The sequence below is a fragment of the Sus scrofa genome, chromosome 6 (genome assembly GCF_054392235.1).
Source record: "Sus scrofa isolate SSC_HxYL_T2T_F1_AM1 chromosome 6, Sscrofa_HxYL_maternal_Yorkshire_Landrace_v2.0, whole genome shotgun sequence".
Lineage (NCBI taxonomy): Eukaryota > Metazoa > Chordata > Mammalia > Artiodactyla > Suidae > Sus > Sus scrofa.
In genome coordinates, this window is record NC_139388.1 from 66,577,369 (window position 1) to 66,599,769 (window position 22,401).

General features: G+C 47.2%; 3 protein-coding genes across 6 annotated transcripts in view; all 3 read left to right on the top strand.

Moving 5' to 3' along the window:
• Positions 1–3,913, top strand: part of ZSCAN4 (zinc finger and SCAN domain containing 4) — a 29,689-nt gene extending 25,776 nt beyond the window's left edge. For 2 of the 3 annotated variants that reach the window (XM_084962407.1, XM_084962406.1), the window contains 4 exons: positions 1,928–2,074; positions 2,317–2,439; positions 2,565–2,730; positions 2,822–3,913. In XM_084962407.1, coding sequence (XP_084818533.1) covers positions 2,398–2,439; positions 2,565–2,730; positions 2,822–3,579 — 966 coding nt within the window. In that variant the 5' untranslated portion in view covers positions 1,928–2,074; positions 2,317–2,397 and the 3' untranslated portion in view covers positions 3,580–3,913. Of the gene's footprint in view, positions 1–1,927; positions 2,440–2,564; positions 2,731–2,821 lie in introns of all 3 variants that reach the window. The other variant, XM_084962405.1, reaches the window with a different exon arrangement.
• LOC110261339 (zinc finger protein 444) overlaps positions 1–22,401 on the top strand; it is a 996,914-nt gene that overhangs the window by 179,902 nt on the left and 794,611 nt on the right. The window lies entirely within an intron of this gene.
• The window catches only part of LOC100737142 (uncharacterized), a 117,529-nt gene that overhangs the window by 66,734 nt on the left and 28,394 nt on the right, over positions 1–22,401 (top strand). The window contains exon 2 of one of the 2 annotated variants that reach the window (XM_021095142.2): positions 15,360–16,882. In XM_021095142.2, coding sequence (XP_020950801.1) covers positions 16,673–16,882 — 210 coding nt within the window. In that variant the 5' untranslated portion in view covers positions 15,360–16,672. Of the gene's footprint in view, positions 1–15,359; positions 16,883–22,401 lie in introns of those variants that run through there. The other variant, XR_014806861.1, reaches the window with a different exon arrangement.

The window sequence follows — 22,401 nt, forward strand, 5'->3', positions numbered from 1 at the left end:
ATGTTTGTGGGTGACGTAGGAGTTTCCAACACAATTCTCATTGCTATCACATATACCTGTACATCAATTAGTTGTAATCTATGAAGATCAGATCAATCCTGTGTATGGATTTCAGCCTGTCCTATTCCATTCACTTTACTGTAAATTTTTTATTTTATTTTATTTTTGCTTTTTGTGGCTGCACCTGTGGCATATGGAGGCTCCCAGGCTAGGGATTGAACTGGAGCTATAGTTGCCGGCCTGCGCCACAACCACAGCAATGTGGGATCTGAGCCATGTCTGTGACCTACACCACAGCTCACAGCAACGCCAGATCCTTAACCCACTGAGCGAGGTCAGGGATCGAACCTGACTCCTCATGGATACCTGTTGGGCTTGTTACTGCTGAGCCACAGTGGGAACTCCCAATATTTAGTTTTCCTATAATGACTGAAAGAACATATTCGTACTAGATCATTGCCTTCATTCAGTTACATTTTGTTCAATTACAATTTAAGACCCTACTTAGTATTTACTTATTTACCTTTTTACGGCCTTACCTGGCCTCACCTGCGGCACATGGAGGTTCCCAGGCTAGAGGTTGAATCAGAGCCACAGCCAAGGCCCATGCTCTGGCAGCTGTGGCAACACAGATCTGAGCTGCATCTGTGACCTACGCCACAGCTTGCTTGTGGCAATGCCAGATCCGTGTGAGCCAGGGATTGAGCCTCTGTCCTCACAGAGACTCTGTGAGGTCCTCGGCCTGCTTAGCCACAATGGGAACCACCCCATTTACTATTTAGAATTGACCATTTTTAATAATGCAATGCACATACAAGAAATGAAAAAGTAAAATATATAGGTTGGTGGATTTTTACAGAAAAACACTCCTGTGTAATTACCTCCAAGATCAAGAGGTGGGACATTGCCAGCTGAAACTGAAAGTATAACCTCCCAGGGTCTCTAGTCCCAGGCAAACTGGGATTGGTTCCTCCTGTGGAGCCCTTCACATGTACCTGTCCCAGTATCTACTATTGTTTCCAAAATTTCAACCAACAACCTAAATAATAACAGTAGTATTTGTATGCTCTTCAATTAACATAAATGGAAATAAACAAAATAGGTGTTTCATGCCTAGATTGTTTCACTTGATGAGTGTATGTGTGTGCGCGGCTACACCTGCGCCATGTGGAAGTTCCTGGGCTGGGGATCAAACCCACACCACAACAGGGACAACGCCAGTGCCTTAACCTGTGGAGCCACCAGGGCGCTTCTGATTTGTGTTTCTGTGGTTATTCCACACTGTTGCATAAAGAGGTTCATTCATTTGCACTGCTGTCAAACATGCCTGTACATCGATTAATTGTAACCTGTCACATTAAATCTTGGACATTTAGAACGTTTGCATCATGAGACTGTTATGAATTATGTATAGGTCTTTGTTGCACGTGAGTGTATTTTTCTGCTGAGTATATCCCAGAGAGTATAATTGATGGCTCGCAGGAAATGCATAAATACGGGTTTCCAGAGTGAGTACTCACCACCAGTAGAGAGTTGCAGGTGCTCCAGGAACTTCCCGTGTGGCACAGCAGGTTAAGGGTCTGGCGTTGCTACACCTGTGGTAAAGATTGCAGCTGTGGCACAGGTTCAGTCCTTGGCCCAGAAACTTCCCCATGCTGCAGGTGCAGCCAAGAGAAAGAGTTCCAGGTGCTCCAATCCATGCCAACCCTCACCCTATTTGATTTTAGTCGTTCCAGTGGGTATTTTGTATCATGTTTTGTAGTATTATTTTGCATTTCGGGGGTGATTAATGGGCTACACTTTTCTTCATTTGTTTATTCACTAAATATCTAGTAGAATTCGTCCATGAACTCAATGAACCTGAATTTTGTTTTTCTTTTCAGTGATACCAGTGTTGTTGTTAATTATATATCTCTTCCGTTTCTAGTTTGCAGTCTTCAAACATCCACCTGTTGTTGAAACAGATCCCCCCCTCCCCCAGGAGACAAGACAGCAGGGGTTGAATTCCTGAAGTTTACATCCCGCTGAGAATTCTTGTTAAGAATGGATTTAGATCTCAGACTCTCCTTTCAAGGTGAACCATCCAGGAATGACCCTGGGTCAGAAAATTTAGCACTTAAAGCCAGCCAAGGCTATGTCATACGGGATGGAGAGGGAATCTCTGAGTTCCCAAACACTCGGCTCAGCTTGTTCCAAAACAGCAGTAACTCATTTGCTAGGCGGGAACTGCAAAGACTCTATAATCTGTTTCACTCATGGCTGCAGCCAGAAAAACGCAGCAAGGATGAGATGATTTCTTGTTTGGTCCTCGAACAGTTCGTGATCAATGGCCACTGCAGTGACAGATCCACTTTACAAGAGAAATGGAATGCAAGTGGCAGAAACCTGGAGAAGTTCATGGAAGACCTGACAGACGATGGCATGAAGCAGCCTGGCTTCGTGAGTAGAGGGGTCTGACCCCCGGGTGAGGAGCGAGGGGGTATGAGGAATGAGTAGTCTGTTGGCGTTTCACGAAAGTAGAGAAAGAAGAGTTATTACAGATTGTAATCAAGATTTGTTTACAGGTCCATGTCCACATGCAGGGACAGGAAGCCCTCTTTTCTGAGAATATGCCCTTAAGAGAGGTCCTCGTTCATTTCAGGAAGCACTTGGCGACAGCAACCCCAAGGGGAGAAAACACGAAGGCACCTCTCTGGACTCCTCGAGATGCTTCCCTGGAAACAGGACAAGGTGAGTGACGGGCGCCTAGCTTCCAGAGGGGTGGCCTGTGCAGACCCCTTCTTGGGCACAACCTCACTGAGTCACTTGTTCACCTTCACAGAAAGTGAAGGTAAAGAATGTGGCGGCAACACTTCTCGGAAAACTTGTCCAGTCACTGAAAGTCTCACGTGGCAGGGCAGTCAGACGCCCTTCCTGCTCATCATCCCGGAAGAGACCTGCCCTGGGCTTGAAGAGGCAGGTGTTTCTCCGGAGAACCCACTCGGCTCCAGAACAGCAGAGCCAGGCCTCGCTGTGTCCCAGGAGGGGTCCCCGGAAGGACCGTTTGGTGGAGATGTCCATCTGGAGGCGGAACCAGGGTTTCTCTCCAGGCCAGACCAGGTCACGCTTGAGCCTGTTTCTGCCCACCCGAGCCTGGAAGGGAACCCTGCACGTGGGAAGAGCCCAGAAGGGCTCCCCGGAGCCCAGAAAGTCTTCCCATGTGAGAAGTGTTCCCAGGTCTTCCGATATCTCTCTCGGTTGAAAGTCCATCAGAGGAGACACAATGATGAGAGGCCATTTGTTTGCGCCAAGTGCAAAAAAGGCTTCTTCCAGACATCAGACCTACGTGTGCATCAGAGGATCCACACGAAGGAGAAGCCTTTCCGGTGCAGCACGTGTAAAAGGCCCTTCAGCCACAAAACCAACCTCCGGGCTCATGAGAGAATCCACACGGGAGAGAAGCCCTATTTGTGTTCCCTTTGCCAGAGGCGCTACCGCCAGTCATCCACCTACAACCGCCACCTGAAGAGTCACCAGAAGCTGGCCCTCAAAGGTGATTTGTCCGGAGTTCCTGTCGTGGCTCAGCGGAAACGAATTTGAGGAACTCGGGTTCAATCCCTGGCCTCGCTCAGTGGGTTAAGGATCAGCATTGCTGTGAGCTGTGGTGTAGGTCACAGACACGGCTCAGATCCTGTGTTGCTGTGGCTGTGGTGTAGACTGGCAGCTACAGCTCTGATTTGGCCCCTAGCCTGGGAGTCTCCATATGCTGGGAGTGTGGCCCTAAAAACAACAACAAAAAACATGGTTTATCCACACCAAAACCTTCCTTGGCTGTGATCTCCATATACCGTATATTAATATGTATATGAGAGAGTATTTCCAGTGTACTTTACTATTTAGAATATACTTAAGAATAAATAAATCCTAACATGCACATTTTGGAGTCCAGTTGTGGCTCAGAGGGTTGAGAACTCAGCTAGTATCCTTGAGGATTTGGGTTTGATCCCTGGCCTGGCTCAGTGGGTTAAGGATCCCACGTTGCCACAAGCTGCACTGTAGGTCACAGACTTGGTTCTGATCCCTGGTTGCCTTGTCTCTGAGACTTAACTGGTGCCCGGGTATAGATGCCAGGTTTTTCCCTACATCTTGGGTCCCCCTAGGGCAGGGAAACTGCCTGTAGGTTTCCAGGGCTCCCTCTGTGCTTGTCTGGCCTCATCGGACACACACACACGCACACACACACACACACCCGTGCTCCCTCAGCCTCCAAGACTTAATTGGTGCCAAGGTACAGAGGCTGGGTTTTGTCCACAAGTCTAACCAGCCAAAATGATAGGGCGAGAGTAGGATGGTTACACAGGTAGCTGTAGAAGTCCCAGTAGGTGACCGTAGTTAGAGAGGGGAACCTGGGGAATTTTGGGGAGACCACCGTAAGTGAACCATCACTCAAGAGAGCCATCCCAACATCTTGGAAAGAAGCAGGTTTTTGCTTAACTATAAAACCATAGGGGCTTTTCACAATTAACTCCTGACCATGCCCCAGCCCTCCATGTCTGCTCCAGCCCGAAGGGCTCCAAGAAGGCAGTGGCCAAGGCACAGAAGGACGGCAAAGAGCGCAAGTGCAGCCGCGAGGAGAGCTCCTCGCTGTTCATGTAGGAGGTGCTGACGCAGGTGCCCCAGACACCGGCGTCTCGTCCAAGGCCACGGGCATCGTGAACCCGTGTCAACATCTTGGAGCTCATCGCGGGCGAGGCGTTGCACCTGGCACTTGACCATCACATCCCGGGAGATCCAGGTGGCCGGACGCCTGCCTGCTGCTGCCCCGAGAGCTCCAAGGCTGTCACCAAGTACCCCGGCTCTAAGGGAGCCAGCCTGCAGCGGCGCCATTGAACTGTGTCCGTCACATCTGGCACGAGAAGGGGTCCTTCTGAAGCCATGGGAACGATTAACCTCATCACCGGGACATCTGCAGTGGTCTCCCCACATCCGCCACCTTGACAGTCCTCCGACACGTTTGTGTGGCTCCAATCTTGGTGGAGGGAACTCCCTGAACACCATCCTGACTTCCTAGGGTGGGATCCTTATCCCTTCCCCGATGCCGGCCTGGAGTTTTTGCTTCCGTCAAGCCTGGTGTTTTGGCCACACCATGGAACATAGACGTCTACATGCCACAACCAGGACCTTACAGTTTTTCAGGTGGAATTTGATGGAGTTAAGACGAACAGAAGAATGGGTCCCGTGCACCGTACCCTCCAGCGTTCCTCATCCCAGCCCATTCTACGTGGGAAAGTGATGGCCTCCGATAGTCCTCTAAGGCCATTGTCACTCCACCCCGACTTCGTAGGTGAACAAACTGCTGCACAGAGAAGGGGGTGTTTTGTCTAAGTAGCTAGAAGATCAGTGACAGAGTTTATTAACCTCATGGTAGTGGCCTTCACCGTAAAAATGATAGATTTTGTGAGGTTTTATTACCTACATGCTAAATTCTTTTTTTTTTTTTCTTTCTTTTTTTGTCTTTTTAGGGCCGCACCCACGGCATATGGAGGTTCCCAGGCTAGGGGTCTAATTGGAGCTGTAGCTGCCGGCCTATGCCAGAGCCACAGCAACGCCAGACCTGAGCTATGCCTGCGACCTACACCACAGCTCATGACAACGCCAGATCCTTAACCCACTGAGTGAGGCCAGAGATTGAACCTGAAGCCTCATGGTTCCTAGTCGGATTCATTTCTGCTGTGCCGAGATGGGAACTCCACATCATGCTAAATTCTTTGAAAACAAACGGAGATGAGCCATTTGTATTTGTTTTAGCAATGGGTTTCTCTCTTTTATTCCCAAGGAGAAGAAAAAAAAGTAGAAAAAAAGTGAAATGGCAATTTGTTTCTTGGAGAATACTGGTCAGACGCTTTGGAAGATCATGTAACTCTACCCTACATCATAATCAGTAACTTTTGCCTTTCCCATTAGAAACAAACATGTGTAGCAATGTCTGTCTGTTGTTTATAGTACTGACATTGAGCCAAACTAAAATCTGTAAGTTTTCTAAAAGATAACGTTCAACAATTGCAAATTTAGGAATTCCCTGGTGGTTCAGTAGTTAGGATTTGGCTCATTCACCCCCGCAGCCTGGGTTCAGCCTGCAGCCTGGGTTCAGCCCTTGACCTGGGAACTGAAATCCCATATCAAGCCCCTGCATACAGCAGCTAAATAAATAGATTCCTTAAAATATCAAAAAAAAAAAAAAAATCAACCCTGTAAAACCATAAATAGTAGCACTGCCTCAAGTCATGAAGAGAAAGACGAAATGAAGCCTGCATTCGCGCTCAGCAAGGTAACAATCTTTAGGACCAAGGACAGGAACTTAAGAGAAAGGTGATTCCAAAGTAGGAAACCCTCAGAGTTCCCGTCGTGGCTCAGCAGAGACAAATCTGACTAGTATCCATGAGGACCCAGGTTCAATCCCTGGCCTTGCTCAGTGGGTTAAGGATCCAGTATTGCTGTGGCTGTGGTGGCGGCTGGTGGTGCAGCTCTAATTTGATCCCTAGCCTAGGAACCTCCATATGCTGTGGGTGTTGCCCTTAAAAAAAAAAAAAAGAAAAGAAAAGAAAAAAGTAGGAGTTCCGGTCATGGCGCAGTGGTTAACAAATCCAACTAGGAACCATGAGGTTGTGGGTTCGATCCCTGCCCTTGCTCAGTAGGTTAAGGATCCGGCGTTGCCAGGAGCTGTGGTGTAGGTTGCAGATGCAGCTGGGATCCCTCGTTGCTGTGGCTCTGGTGTAGGCCAGTGGCTACAGCTCCGATTCGACCCCTAGCCTGGGAACCTCCATATGCCACCGGAGCAGCCCAAGAAATGGCAAAAAGACAAAAAAACAAAACAAAACAAAAAAAACCCAAAAAACAAAAAAGTAGGAAACCCTCATTATATGGAAACCTGAGATGATTCAACACATTTTAACATATGTTACCACCATTCTGCTTACTGAATAAGCACCATGACCGTCTGAGTTTGACCCCCTAAGGAGGAGGGGCCTCTTACCAGATGCAAAGGAGGCGCTATTGTAACCATAAAACTTACAGAGGACATTTCCAACCCTAAAAGCCCTATTGGACAAGGACTGATACAGGTAATTAAACAAGGCTGATGGGAGAAAACCACATCTTTCTGGACCCCACGTTGGTGCCCCGCCCTCTTTAAGAAATAAAAACCCCTAAAGGACAATAGAGAAAGGGGGCTCTTCTCCCCCTCCCAGCCTGTCCTGGGAGCTATTTGCTTTTCTTTTTTAAAGACTTTGCTTGCTTGCTGCCTGTGTGTGTAGAGTTCATTCTTCGATTGTGTGAACACGAACCTGGATTCTGCTATCATCTTTCTGGTATCATCTTTGGGGTCTCACCAGGGATCCAATCCAATCCATCTGCGCTCACAAGGTAAGGGGCAACAAGCCTGCACTTTCTACTTCTTTTCAGTTTCATTTGCCTCTGAATCAAGGGTGAATGTGCGAATGAGGGCGTGGCCGGCCAGAGATGGGTGCGTTGTGAGGCACACTTTCCTTCCCATTCCCTCTGCTCTGAAATCTCCTCTTTCTCTGTACTATCACCTTTGTAAAATATCTGGAAAATCACAGTTACTGTGTTTCTGACGGTTAGCAATTGTTAAAAAGCATGTAAGAAACAAAGTGTTGTTTTTGTGAATTTTAAAGGGTGATAAAAGGGCGAAAAATAACTTCCCGGGAGACAGGAGGCACTGTGATAACCTCTGAGTGCGTGTGTGAATGAATGTGCGGCCTGTTTCTCCTGCGCTTCAGGTTCAAGTTTGTGGCTCCACGGCCTTAGCGGCTACGGAGTCCGGGTGGGTCCTAACCTGCAGTTCCAAGGTGACCTCATACGGCTTATGGCCGCATCAGGCTCTGAGGGTTCTCTTCCCTCCCTGCAAGTCCAATCCAAGGTCGGGGCTTATATGAACCAGCCAATTGCTAAGAGGCACCTAAACTCCTGGGGGGGGGGGCGGTCAGGCGGACATCTGAATGGCCACCTTCTGAGAAGGGGGCACCCTTCCTTGTTTTGTCTGCGACACCAGCACAGGGCGGCCACATGGGGTGGGACCTAACCCAGAAGCCCATGAGCCAGAGACCCCTGTGCTCCCACCACTTGGGCCATAAATTCCTCCAAGGAGATAATCTAACTTGACCTTGCCCCCAGGCCTCCAGGAACTCCCATCCCAGATTCTAAACCACCTGCAGATACAGCACGGTACTCAGGGTGGGACCTAACCCAGAAATCTAGGCAAAGATTTCAGAAAGGATTTTCTGGAGATTATGGTGTAAAACTAATCTGATCCTTTATCATTTCCTTTGCTATTACCTCAAAGAGAGCCATGGGAGCAAAGGAAACAGACCTCTAGGTGTTAAGACGCCCCTGAGTTGTTACCATGCCTGTGGGGGAGATGGAGTTAATACCTAGTATTCATCTAACTTAGGGCAAGTGCTTAGCCTCAGAGCCTCGGTATAGTCAGTTTTGCTTTTTTCTAGGTACTTTCGCCCTGGTTGGAGAAGCTGACAACTGGTTTATCCAATTTAACCTGTTAACTGTGGCTTAGGAACTTTCCCGATACTAAGAGAGGGCATGTCAGAGTGAGCATCTTAGGATTCGAAAACTCAGGGCAGGACCTGTATGCTTGGATTTTTTTCACCTCTGAAGAGACAGGCAGTGGAGAGGGATGGTGGGAAGAGAGGCTCTGCTGGTAAAGAGGGGTTCATTCCAGTCAGCCTGAGGCCGGATGGGACATTTGACCCCTAATGTCTATTCACTCCGTAGGAGAGGGGACACCCTCATATGGCCAAGAAAGGACAATAGGTGCCGGACGCTGGTCTTTTCTCTTTTTCAGATGGAAGCCACATCCTCGAGCCTGGTGCATGGCTCAATAGCAACTCCCCTGACCTGTGCCTTGAAGAACTGGAAAAAGTTTGACCCTGAAAAAGAAACGTTTAGTTTTCTTTTGCATGAAAGCCTGGCCACTATATAACCTGTCAGATGGAGAGCGATGGCCATCTGAAGGCTCTCTAGCTGATAATACTCCAACGAGACCTATTTGGTAGACGTGAAGGGGGATGGTCAGAGGTGCCTTACCTTCGATCTTCTTTACAATGAGGGAAGACGCTACACTGAGGAAGGCTTATGGACTTTCTTAGTGCGTTATGCCAACTCCCTCAGGACCTAGGTGCCCACCATATCCTGGCCCAACTGGGTCAGACCCTCCAGAAGTGAATCAGCCTTCTCCAACACTGCCCAAGGCGCCTCCTCTTCCCGCTCCAGTGCCAAAGTTATATCCCTCTGTACTCCCTTTGCAAGAAGTAGCAAATGGAGAATGGGGCCCAATACGGGTCCATGTACCTTTTTCACTTCAGGACTTAAGGCAGATAAAGACAGATTTAGGAAAATTTGCTGATGACCCAGATAGATATATTGAGGTCTTTCAGGGTCTCACACAATCCTTTGAGTTAGCCTGGAAGGACGTCATGTTATTACTAGAACAGACATTGACTATAAGTGAAAAAAATAAAGTCTTAGAAAATGCTCAAAGCTGGAGAGATGACTTGGTATGCTATAATTGCCAGAGGCAGATGAGAAGAGGAATGAACAAGATTCCCCACGGGGTATCGAGCAGTTCCTCTGAGCATCCCAACTGGTCTTTCTGATGAGGGAGGTAAAGACAATTGGCATAGACATCACTTTATTACCTGTATAGTTGAGAGACTAAAAGCTGCAAGAATAAAGCCTGTTAACTTCTCCAAACTATCTCCAAACTGTCAGAGGTTTGTCAAGGGAAACAAGAAAGTCCATCGGCTTTCTTAGACTCAGAGAGGCATTGAGAAAATATACACCAATGGACCCAGAATCAATGGGGGGCCAAATAATTCTTAAAGACACATTTATAATTCAGTCGGCACCAGATATACAGAGATAGCTCCAAAAATTGGCTTTTGGCCCTGATCAGAACCTGGAGCATCTCCTTAGAGTAGCAACATAATCAGGACCAGGAAGAACAAAAGGGACACAGGAGAGACAGAGAAAAGGCTGGGGCTCTGGTTATGGCTTTACAGGGAGTCAATTTGGGAGCTTCCAAGGGGAGAAGATTAGGGCAGAGACCTATGCCCGGAGCCTGTTTCCTCCTGGAAAAGAGAGAGACACTTTAAATGGGAATGCCCCAAGGCTCAGACCCCACCACCTAGGCCGTATCCCATATGTTAAGGAGATCACTGGAAGAAGGACGGCCCCCAAAGTTGAAGGTCCCTGGGGTCAACCCCTCAAGCCCAGGATCAAGACTGATGGGACCCAGGGCTTTCTGTACTGGCTCATGTTCTCATCACCAACCAGGAGCCCCGGGTAACTCTAAATGTAGGAAGACAGCCTATCAACTTCCTCTTGGACACGGGAGTCACCTTTTCAGTCCTCTCCAACCCTGGGACCCCCCCTCAAATAAATCTGTCACCATTCGTGGTATTTCTGGGAAGCCAGTTATAAAATTTTTTACACAGCCTTTAGCTGTGACTGGGAATCTATTTTGTTTTCTCATGCTTTTCTGATTGTTTCAGAGAGCCCAACTCTTCTTTTAGGAAGAGATATTTTGTCAAAGGTTAAAGCCTCAATTCACATGACAATGAAGCCTAATCAAGGTTTATGCCTGCCTTTGATGGAAGTAGATACTGACCCAGAAGTCTGGGCCACAGGAGGAAAAATAGGAAGAGCCAAAAATGCTCAACCAGTGAAAATAACTCTTAAAGATCAAAATTTCTTTCCTTGCCAAAAAGAGTATCCTCTGAAACCCGAGGCATGACGGGGACTTAAAACAATCATTAAAAAACCTAAAGGAACAGGTCTTATTAAGCAAATGTAACAGCCCCTGTCACACCCCTATATTGGGAGTACAAAAGCCTAATGGGGATTGGCGCCTAGCACAAGACCTTGTCTAATACACGAGGCAGTGTCCCATCGCATCCAGGGGTGCCGGTATCACTAACTCTGTGCCCCTGATGGAAAAGTGCTGGAGTCCAGCTCCAGCAGCCAGAGAATTTCCCGAAGAGGAGGGCGGCAGGCGCAGGAATAACAGAGACACACACTCTTGAGCAGTGTTCACGCAGTCTCAACTTTATTTCTGGATAGCAGTGACCTAAATAGGAGAAAAGACTCTTAACTTGCAGAAGCAGTAAGAGTTAAAGATGCATTGCCCAGGCAGGGTGTGCTCTAAACCCATTAAGAGATAACCAGGTAGGACTAATAGGTCACACTGGCCACAAACGTCAGAGGTCTAAGATGTCTCGGGACCTCTGTGATTCACCACAAGTGCATCGTGTCTTTAGGGCAGGTGCTTGGCTAGTAATGCAGCAACCACAACCTGTTTTTCTAACTTGTATTTAACAATCAACAACAGGCCTTTACGCCTATTTTCTTTTTATAGATTAATAAATCAGGAGTTCCCGTCGTGGCGCAGTGGTTAACAAATCCGACTAGGAACCATGAGGTTGCGGGTTCGGTCCCTGCCCTTGCTCAGTGGGTTAACGATCCGGCGTTGCGGTGAGCTGTGGTGTAGGTTGCAGACGCGGCTTGGATCCCGCGTTGCTGTGGCTCTGGCGTAGGCCGGTGGCTACAGCTCCGACTCGACCCCTAGCCTGGGAACCTCCATATGCCACGGAAGTGGCCCAAAGAAATAGCAAAAAAGACAAAAAAAAAAAAAATCAGCTAACGAAACACAACTTATCGAACTAATTAACAACTCTAAATGCTTCCAACTATATCTATAAAACTTATTTTAAAACTACAATTAGCAAATACCATTGTTATCTATGATTCTCTTAGAAGGAAAAGGAATCTTTCTAAAAACTCACATAATTTAGGTGTAGAAAACAGAGTTCATTTCCCAAACATTTAGCAAGCAAGAACAACTCCCAAGATTTAGATAACAAGTTAATGAGTTTTTTCTTTAAGGCAAGGAACGAGGAGTTAAGGCACGATAAACAGAGCACAGAGTCATTGTTAAAACAGGAAGGACAGAGATTTAGAAACTTGTTTTCTCAGGCATAACAGCCTCATGCTTTCTGTGTGCTGGCGGACGTGCTGCTTTGCAGCCTTTCTTCAGAATCCCCTGGACTTTGCCATCAGGCAGGTTCTCTTCTTGAAAATGTCTTCTTGAAACTCGGCTCCCAGCAGACACGGCCCAATATAGGTGCTGGACAAGGCGAATTGGGAAGAGGCTGAGAGCAGGACCCCACGTTGGTACCCCTGCCTTTAAAGATAAAACCTCCTTAGAAGATTAGAGGATGGGAACTCTTCCTCCCACTCCCAGTGTCTCTACTGGGAGCTGTGTGCCTTCCTGTGGCAAAGACTTTTGCTTGCTTGCTGCCTGTGTGTTTGTGAAGTTCATTCTTTGCTCCGTGAACAAGAGCCTGGATTCTGGTAACCTATTTCTGGTAGCGGTATTGGTCATTTCAGAAGGCAAGAGGCCCCCAAAATATGAGGTTATGAGTTTTTATGGGCTGGGTAATTTCATACACTAATGAGTGGGAGGATTATTACAAACATTGGGGGGGGGGAGCACAATACCCAGGAACTGGGTTCTGCCCACTTTTGTGCCTTTTATGGCTGGCCTCAGAACTGTCATAGCACTGTGAGCCTGTCATTTAGCTAATGTATGACCATGAGACTATAGTGACGATTTAGGTCTACTGAGAGTCAAGCTTTTCACCATCCGTTCTAACCAGTTTATTTCATATCTTCAACAGCCATGTCATTCTTCTGAAGGTTGTGCCCTGTCCCCTTCCCTCCTTTTTCAAAACGAACACCATCATTTGTCATCTCTCATGGCCCTCCCTTCCCATGGGAGGCATTTTTCTCAGCACAATTGCATTATGTTCAAAGGTCGTCCTCAAGGCTGTGTCCGCCTCCCCCCTTGAGCCTAGCATACAGCTGGTTGTCCAAGAAATTGGTCTAAATGAGAACTAAATGGAAAGTGAAGGGCTCTACACACACGTGTTGACTGAAAGAAAAAAAAAAGCACAATCCACAGATTGCGAAATATGGTTTTGTTTTGTTTTGTTTTGCTTTGCTTTTTAGAGCCACACCCATGGCATGTGGAAGTTCCCAAGCTACAGGTCGAGTTGGAGCTACAGCTGCTAGCCTACACCACAGCCACAGCAATGCCAGATCTGAGCTGCACCTGCAACCTACCCCACAGCCACAGCAACTCCAGATCCGAGCCACATCTGCGACCTACACCACAGGTCATGGCAACACCGGATCCTTTACCCACTGAGCGAGGCCAGGGATTGAACCTGCAACCTCATGGTTCCAAATCGGATTTGTTAAACCATTGAGCCACAATGGGAACTCTGAGAAATATGTTTTATTTGGTGAACTTCCCAAGGATTTCAAGCCCTAGAAGACAGTCTCTCACATGGTTCTGAGAGACCTCTCGAAAGAGGAATGGGTGGAGCCAAGATATATGTGAGATTTGCAACAAAGTCCAGGTAGTCAGAACCTGACTTTAAAGCTTTTCTTTGTGGGGCGTTTCCATCACAGCTCAGTGGTTAACGAATCCGACTAGGAACCACTGGCTTTGCTCAGTGGGTTAAGGATCCTACATTGCCGTGGCTGTGGCATAGGCCTTCGGCTGCAGCTCTAATTAAACCCCTAGCCTGGGAACCTCCATATGCTGAGGGTGTGGCCATAGAAAAGACAAAAAAAAAAAAAAAAAAAAAGCTTTTCTTTGTTTTGGAAGCTCTAAGAGTCTTTTCTTTGATATGTACCTCAGCTATCTGGGAGTTGCCTGGGGAAGCCCATTTGTCTGAGTCCTAGTCTCCTCAGGCTCAGCCTTGGGGTGGTGGTAGTGGCTTAATGGCTTGATAATGGCAGAAACCTTTCTTTGCTGATATGGCAGGCACCATTTTTCATTCCCACACAAATGTTCAAAAGCCTCCTTCCTCCAGGTCTAATGTGTGTTTTCCAACACCTCCAAGCAATGAACTAAATTCTGACACTATCTATTTGGAGATAAGATTAGATCCCACAAATCAAGGGCTCAAGCCCACAAGATTGCCCTTCACCTCAGATACCAATTGCAAATCCAGTGATCTTTAGGCTATAGATCACGGTTTCCAATAACTCCTTTCCTGGGGTTGATTAATTTGCTAGAGAGGCTACAGAAATTGGAGAAACATTTACAAGTTTATTATAAAGGATATTATGAAGGATACAGATGAGCAGCCAGAGGTAGAGGTACATAGACTGCAGTCTGGAATGGCTGTGAATGAGGAGATTCTGTCCCCATGGAACCGGGGCACCTCACCCTCCCAGCATATGTTCATGATCTGGATGCTGATCAAATCTTGTTCAAGAATTGCTATAAAGCTTACTATTTTTCTTTTCGTTTCTTTCTTTCTTTTCTTTCTTTCTTTCTTTTTCTCTTTTTTTTTTTTTTTTGCCATTTCTTGGGCTGCTCCCAAGGCTTGAGGTTCCCAGGCTGGGGGTCTAATCAGAGCCGTAGCCACCGGTCTATGCCAGAGCCACAGTAATGCGGGAACCGAGCCGCATCTGCAACCTACACCACAGCTCACAGCAATGCTGGATCCTTAATCCACTGAGCAAGGCCAGGGACCGAACCCACAACCTCATGGTGTTACAGAAGCTACCCAGCAGCCCTGCGCTGTAGCGATTCAGCTCTGGTGACAGCCCCGTGGCTGTAGCATACCAGCTCCAGCAGCTCTGTGGCTGCAGTGGATCAGCTCTTTTACCCGGCGAGAAACCAAGTGAGCACTCAGAGAGTTGGAGAACTCAGGTTTATGACGCCGGCGGGCTCAGAGGAGATCGCTCTCCAGAGTCTGAGCCCGGAAGAAGGGTTTCACAAGGCTTTTATGGGCTCCCTCTTTCGGGTCCAAGCTTGGCTAGTTGGACTGGAGTGACGTCAGGCAAGGGAGTAGATGTGGAAACAAATTTACAGAAGCAGATGTGTGGGGGAGGGTGGTTGGGACAGTTGGCTAGACTTTGCTTAGTCATCATGGCCGGGGTCTCTCCTTTCTACATTTTTATTGGGGCATTTTCTCCTACAAAGGTTCCTAGTGGATCGTTAACCATTGAGTCATGACGGGAACTCCAAGAATAGTTATAAAGCTTAATCTGCACTCCTTCCCAGAGGTCTTGGGTGGGACTGAAAATTCCAACTCTAATTTCTAGGTTTCCAAGGGGATTAGCCCCATGCCCTGGCTATCGAGGGGCCCCACCCTAGTCACCTAAGCAGCACAAACCTAAAAAGTGAATGACAAAAGATACTTCCAGGCAGTTGCCCTTGTGGCTCAGTGGAAACAAATTTGACTAGTATCCCTGAGGATGCCAGTTAGATCCCTGGCCTCACTCATTGGGTTAAGGATCTGGCATTGCTGTGGCTGTGGTGTAGGCTGGCAGCTGTAGCTATGATTTCACCCCTAGCCTGGAAACTTCCATATGCCACAGGTGCAGGCCTAAGAAGGAGAAAAAAAAAAGATACTGTACTTCTATAATTCAGGAACAGTCCACGTGTCTGAGGAGCTCTGTGCCAAGAAAGGGGACAAAACCCAAATATTGCTGAGCTCTCTCCAGATTCTTAGGTAGCAACATCATAAAATGTGAATTCGCTCCCACAAGGATGTTTAGGTAGGTAATACATTTGTTTGATTTTCTTTTTTGGGCGCCCCCTACCACATGGAAGTTCTCGGGGTAGGGATTCAATCCGAGCTGGAGCTGCGACCTACTCTACAGCTGAAGCAATGCAGGGTGATCTTTAATCCACCGCACTAGGCTGGGGATTCAACCCATACCGCCACGAAAACAAGTAGGACCCTTAACCCACTGCGCCACAGCGGAACTCTTTATGTACAATACATGTTAGTAAACTCCTGTTTGTTTTTCTCTTGTTGTTACGGCAGATACCCAGCAGCCCTGTGCTGCAGCGTATCAGCTCTGGCGACAGCCCCGTGGCTGTAGCATACCAGCTCCAGCAGCTCTGTGGCTGCAGTGGATCAGCTCTTTTACCTGGCGAGAAACCAAGTGAGCACTCAGAGAGTTGGAGAACTCAGGTTTATGACGCCGGCGGGCTCAGAGGAGATCGCTCTCCAGAGTCTGAGCCCGGAAGAAGGGTTTCACAAGGCTTTTATGGGCTCCCTCTTTCGGGTCCAAGCTTGGCTAGTTGGACTGGAGTGACGTCAGGCAAGGTAGTAGATGCAGAAACAAATTTACAGAAGCAGATGCATGGGGGAGGACTGGTCGGGGCAGTTGGCTAGACTTTGCTTAGTCATCATGGCTGGGGTCTCTCCTTTCTGCATTTTATTGGGACATTTTCTCCTACATTGTTACTGCCTTTACTTACTGAGCCTGAGCTGAAATGTTAAGAACTATGTAGAGGAAGTTTCCTCCCCTCTATCTCTAACCACTTTGCTGATCAATTGCAAACAACACTCCCGTACAGTTAGCCTTTGGCGCATTTAAGAAGGAAACTCCTCCCCAGCCCTTGAAGCCTAGATGCCTTTTCCCAGGGTCTCTCTAGGTAACCAGTGACTTGGCTCTGCGGGGCCTGGCTGAGCACCACCCCTGCTCTGGCCCTGAAGCGCTGTGGGGCCTACACTACCCAGAACACACTGCACAGGAAGGACAATGTGTTCTGGGTAATGTTTCTCCAATGAAAGACCAGGACAGGGGTATTTCCATGCCTAGGAATCCTGTTAAGGCTGGACTTCCGTTAGCCCCCTGGTGGCAGCCACTATGGTTTCTCAGTGTTGCTCCCCGGGACAGAGGCTCTGAGCCCAGGGTCGGGGTGGGGACAGCTACACCCTGCGCCGCTCCGCCCACAGACGCATTGGCTGCCGCCGCGCCCAGGCACCCGCTTCAGGTAAACGCTGGTCCTTCGGGCCCCTCACAGCCCCCACCCCGAGTGCGGGGCGCCTGCTCACATGCCTGCAGCCCAGGCCCAGTGTCCAGGATGGTGAGGCGGTCGTGGGTGAGGCCTAGTTTCTGGCGGTGTCATGGCTCATGGGAGAGGGTACAGGTGGAGGGGTCGGCAGGTGCCAAGGCTTGGAGGTCGGGCAGGGCTGGGAGGATACGGGAAACCCGAGGTGCATCCTGTGTCTTCAGGAAACTTTGAATGTGAGGTGGAGTCACGCCTGGACTGCCAAACGGAGGGACCTGGGAGCTATGGAGGGTGGAACGGAAGAGGACAGTCTGCATTAGGGATTTAAAAGCTTACCAAAAAGCTGCTCAGAGGGGGAACAGACTTGAAGGTGGTGAGAACAGTGAGGCCCAGAGAAGCGAAGCCCTTGTTCACGGTTACAGATCTAGTAAGAGATAGCTTTGAAGACTGGAACACAGAGGGTACTAAGTTAACCCCAGGCCACCTGGTTCCAGGACCGGGTGGGGATACGGGGGTGTACTGCACGCCTGAAGCCCAGCCATGGCTGCCTTCCTCTTCCCATATGTTCTGAAGGTTGAAAAAGAATTTTGGGAACAAGGAAAGCGAGGATGTCTGAGGCCCTCCCTGGTCCTGACACCACCTGCCTAGTGGCTGGTATTGTGTTGTCTTGAGACACTTCCCTTTCTGTTTTTCTAGCTCTTGCCTGTGTGGGGACCCTGGGAGAACCCCAGTGAAGCCAAAGGTAACAGAGGCCTAGCCATTTTTGGCAACAAATGTAAATAGATGTGCACATTATTCCAGGAACACACATAGCAGCATGAGCAAATGCTTGGCGGTGTGACTGAGTTGGGAACAGGGTACAGCATGTTTCCATTCTTCCTGTTAAGAACAAAGAGCAGGAATCAAGGATCAAGCCTGGGGAGTTGCCATCATAGCTCAGTGGTAACAAACCCAAGTAGTACCCATGAGGATGCAGGTTGGATCCCTGGCCTCCATCAGTGGGTCAAGAATCCGGTGTTGCCAGGAGCTGTGGTGTAGGTCCCAGACGAGGCTCAGTTTGGGTATTGCAGTGGTGTAGGCCGGCAGCTGTAGCTCCAATATGACCCCTATCCTGGGAACTTTCAAATGCTGCGGGTGCTGCCCTAAAAAGGGGGAAAAAAAAAATCAAGCCTGTACTGTGGTTGCCTGAGAATCTGGGCATCTTTATTATGGAGTTAGAGATTTGTATAAGAGGAAGGAGAATCTTAACTAGGTTTAAAAGGAGTTCCTTCATAGTGTTACGGCAGATACCCAGCAGCCCTGTGCTGCAGCGTATCAGCTCTGGTGACAGCCCCGTGGCTGTAGCATACCAGCTCCAGCAGCTCTGTGGCTGCAGTGGATCAGCTCTTTTACCCGGCGAGAAACCAAGTGAGCACTCAGAGAGTTGGAGAACTCAGGTTTATGACGCCGGCGGGCTCAGAGGAGATCGCTCTCCAGAGTCTGAGCCCGGAAGAAGGGTTTCACAAGGCTTTTATGGGCTCCCTCTTTCGGGTCCAAGCTTGGCTAGTTGGACTGGAGTGACGTCAGGCAAGGTAGTAGATGCAGAAACAAATTTACAGAAGCAGATGCATGGGGGAGGACTGGTCGGGGCAGTTGGCTAGACTTTGCTTAGTCATCATGGCTGGGGTCTCTCCTTTCTACATTTTATTGGGACATTTTCTCCTACAATAGTTCAGTGGTTAGTCCAGGGAGTTCCCTTCACAGTTCAGTGGTTAACGGGAGCCCGACTGGGATTCATGAGGATATGGGTTCGATCCCTGACCTCACTCAATGAATTAAGGATCTAGTGTTGCTGTGAGCTGTGGTGTAGGATCTTGTGTTGCTGTGGCTTCGATTTGACTCCTGGCCTTGGAACCTCCATATGCTGCAGGTGAGGCCCTAAAAAGCAAAAAAAGAAAAGAAAGACTTCATCCAGGAGTTCCCATTGTGGCTCAGTGGGTTAAGAATGGGACTAGTATCAGTGAGGATGCAGGTTCAATCCCAGGCTTCGCTCAGTGGGTTAAGGTCACAGATGCAACTCAGATCTGATGTTGCCGTGGGTGTGACATAGGCCAGCAGCTGCAGCTCTCATTTGATCCCTACCTCAGGTACCTCCATATGTCACAGGTGTGACTCAAAAAAGGAGAAAAAAAAAAAAAAAAGCTCCATCAGGCTACACTATGAAGAAGAGATTATGGGGTTAATGTAGGTGGCAGGGAATCTAGGAGGAGGCTACTGCTAAAATCTAGATGAGTGTTGATGGACCAAAGTGTGACCATGGTGGAGGGAGAAAAGCTTGAAGTCTAGTTCCATTTTTATTTATTTGTAATTTTTAAATTTTTATCTTTTAAGAACTGCACCACTGGCATACAGAAGTTCCATGGCTAAGGATTGAATCAGAGCTGCAGCTGCTGGCCTACACCAGAGCCACATCAATGCCAGATGTGAGTTCTGTCTATGACCTATACCATAGCTCACAGCAACATTAGATCCTTAACCCATTGAGCGAGGCCAGGGCTCGAACCTGCATCCTCATGGATACTAGTTGGATTTGTCAACACTGAGCCACAATTGGAACTCCATAGGTCCATTTTTATTTTTTTTAATTTTTAAATATTTATTTATTTATTTATTTATTTTTGTCTTTTTCTAGGGCCGCACCTACAGCACATGGAGATTCCCAGGCTAGGAGTCGAATCGAAGCTATACCTAAAGGTAACAAAAATATTACCTTTGCAGTGAATGTGCACCGTCTTTTAGTTTTAATTGCTCCATCCTTATTCAACAACAGAGCATTCACACTGGAAAAATGCTGTATAAGTTCATTGAATGTGGGAAAACTTTTACTGTGAGGTCTACTTTCCAACATCATTGGAAAGTTCACACTGGAGAGATGCCTTATGAATGCAGTGAATGTGGGAAATTTTTTACCATATCATTGGCCTCCATAATCATCAGAGGGTTCATGGTGAAGAAAGGTCTTATCAGTGCTATGAATGTGGGAATTCTTCTACTGGTAGAGGTGTTCTCCATGTTCATCAGAAAGTTCATACTGGAAAAAGGCCTTATGGGTGCAGTGAATGTGGAAAATCTTACCAGTAGCTCACGCCTCTGTTATCATCAGAGAGTTCACTCAGGAGAAAGGCCTTATGGGTGCAGTGAATGTGGGAAATCATTTACTGGTACATGTGGCCTCCGTGATCATCAGAGAGTTCACACTGGAGAAAGGCTTTATGGGTGTGGTAAATGTGGGAAATCTTTTACCAATTACACTGGCCTCCATTATCATCAGAGAGATCACTCAGGAGAAAGGCCTTATGGGTACAGTTAGTGGGAAATCTTTTACTGCTAGGTCTGGCCTCCAGGATCATCAGAGTTCATGCAAGAGAAACACCTTGTAAGTGCAATGAATGTGGGAAATCTTTTACCTTGAGCTCTAGCCTTCATCATCATGAGAAAGTTCACACTGGTGAAACCTTATAAGTGTAATGTGGGAAATCCTTCAGGAAAAAAACTACCTTCTTTTGACATTGAAGAGTTTACACCATGTAAAGGTCTTATCTTTTTAGGAACTGTACAATTGTCCTGTTCAGTATAATGGCACTGAAAGAGCCATCTGTCTGAGTTCAATTTTGTACAAATGTTCACAGACAATCCTCTGTAAGTTTGAGTTATAGGAAAGTGTATGTGGCTCTAATTGCCCAAGTCTTGCCAGATTTATGTCACTGCCAACTTCTCTGGCCTTGGGAATTCCCTGGTGGTTTAGAGGTTAAGGATCTGATGTTGTGGTGCAGGTTTGATCCCTGGCCCAGGATCTTCTGCACGCCTCAAGCCAAAAAAGAAAAATTAAAGAAAAAGCTATGGTCAATTGCCTGGTATGTCCCCACAGTCTGCGTCAGTCATCACTCCAGTCCACTCAGGGAAGCTGACCTCTGGTCCTCCAAGTAAAGGTTTGTGGATTCTTGTGATCTCAGTGATATTTTAAGAATCCCCCTGTGGCTTAGTTGGTTAAGAACCCAAATAGTAACCATAAGGATGCAGATTTGATCCCTGGCCTCCCTCACTGGCTTAAGGAGCCAGCATTGCAGCAAGCTGTGGCATAGGTCAAAGATGTGGCTTGGATCTCGTGAGGCTGTGGCTGTGGCATAAGCCAGAAGCTGCAACTCTCATTCAACCCCTAACCCAAGAACTTCCATGTGATACACATGCATCCCTAAAAAGACAAAAAAAAGTATACACATTTAAAGTTTTGATGTAGATATGAACCTTTGAAACCATCATCATAGTCATAATGCCATATCCATCATTGTATATTTATCTCATGTCCTTTTATAATCTCTCCCCTCCCTCCAAATAACCACTTATTCATTTTCAGTTTCACTTAAAATTGAAACTTACGCATTTTCTAGAATTTACATGGCTGGAATCATTAAATGTTTACTCTTTTTTTCTTGGTTTACTGTGTGGTGTATAGCTACTTAGAGATTTATCATTGATGTGTGAATAGCTCATCCTTTTTTGTCGTTGAGTGATCTTTGGATATATCACTATTCATTCATCTGTTTATGGGCATTTGGGTTGTTTCCAGGTTTTGACAATTTAAAAATAAACATGATACAAACATTTGTATGTATTTCTTCAAATGGATGTGTTATATATATATATACTTTTTTTAGGGCCACGTCCATGGCATATGGAAGTTATCAGGCCAGAAGCTGATAGACCTAGACCACAGCCACAGCAATGTGGGATCCAAGCCTTGACTTTGACCTATATCACAGTTCATGGCAATGCCAGATCTTTAACCCACTGAGCATAGCCAGGGATTGAACCCACATCCTCATGGATACTAGTTGGGTTCATTACTGCTAAGCCACAATGAGAACTCCCAAATGAATATATTTTATCTTTTGTCAATAACTTAGAGTAGTGTTTGAGCCACAGGGTAGATGAATGTTTAACTTTTGAAGAAACTAACAAGTTTTGATCTAAAATCTCTTAACTACCAGGGTTCTCTTGTGGCACAGTGGGTTAAGGGTTGGCATTGTTACTGCAGTAACTTGGGTTGCTGCTGTGACATGGGTTTGATCCTTGACTCCAAGAACTTTCATGTGTCACAGGAGTGGCCAAGATACGAAAAATAAAATGACTGACTACTTTTTGCATTATTACTGGCAGTGTATGAGAATTTCATTTCTTCACATCCTAGTGAATCCTGAGTTGTTCAATTATTTTAATTTTAGCTCTCATTTTTTTTGGTGGGGGGGCAGCCCCCACAGCATATAGTATGCAGAAGTTCCTGGGTCAGGGATCAAACTCAAGGCACAACAGTGACCTCAGCCACAAAAGTAACAACACCAGATCCTTAACCTGATGAACCACAAGGGAACTCCAGTGTTAGCTCTCTTAATAAGTGTGTCATGCTATCTCACTATTGCTTTAATTGCATTTCCTTAAGGATTCATAATGAGCATTGTTTGGAG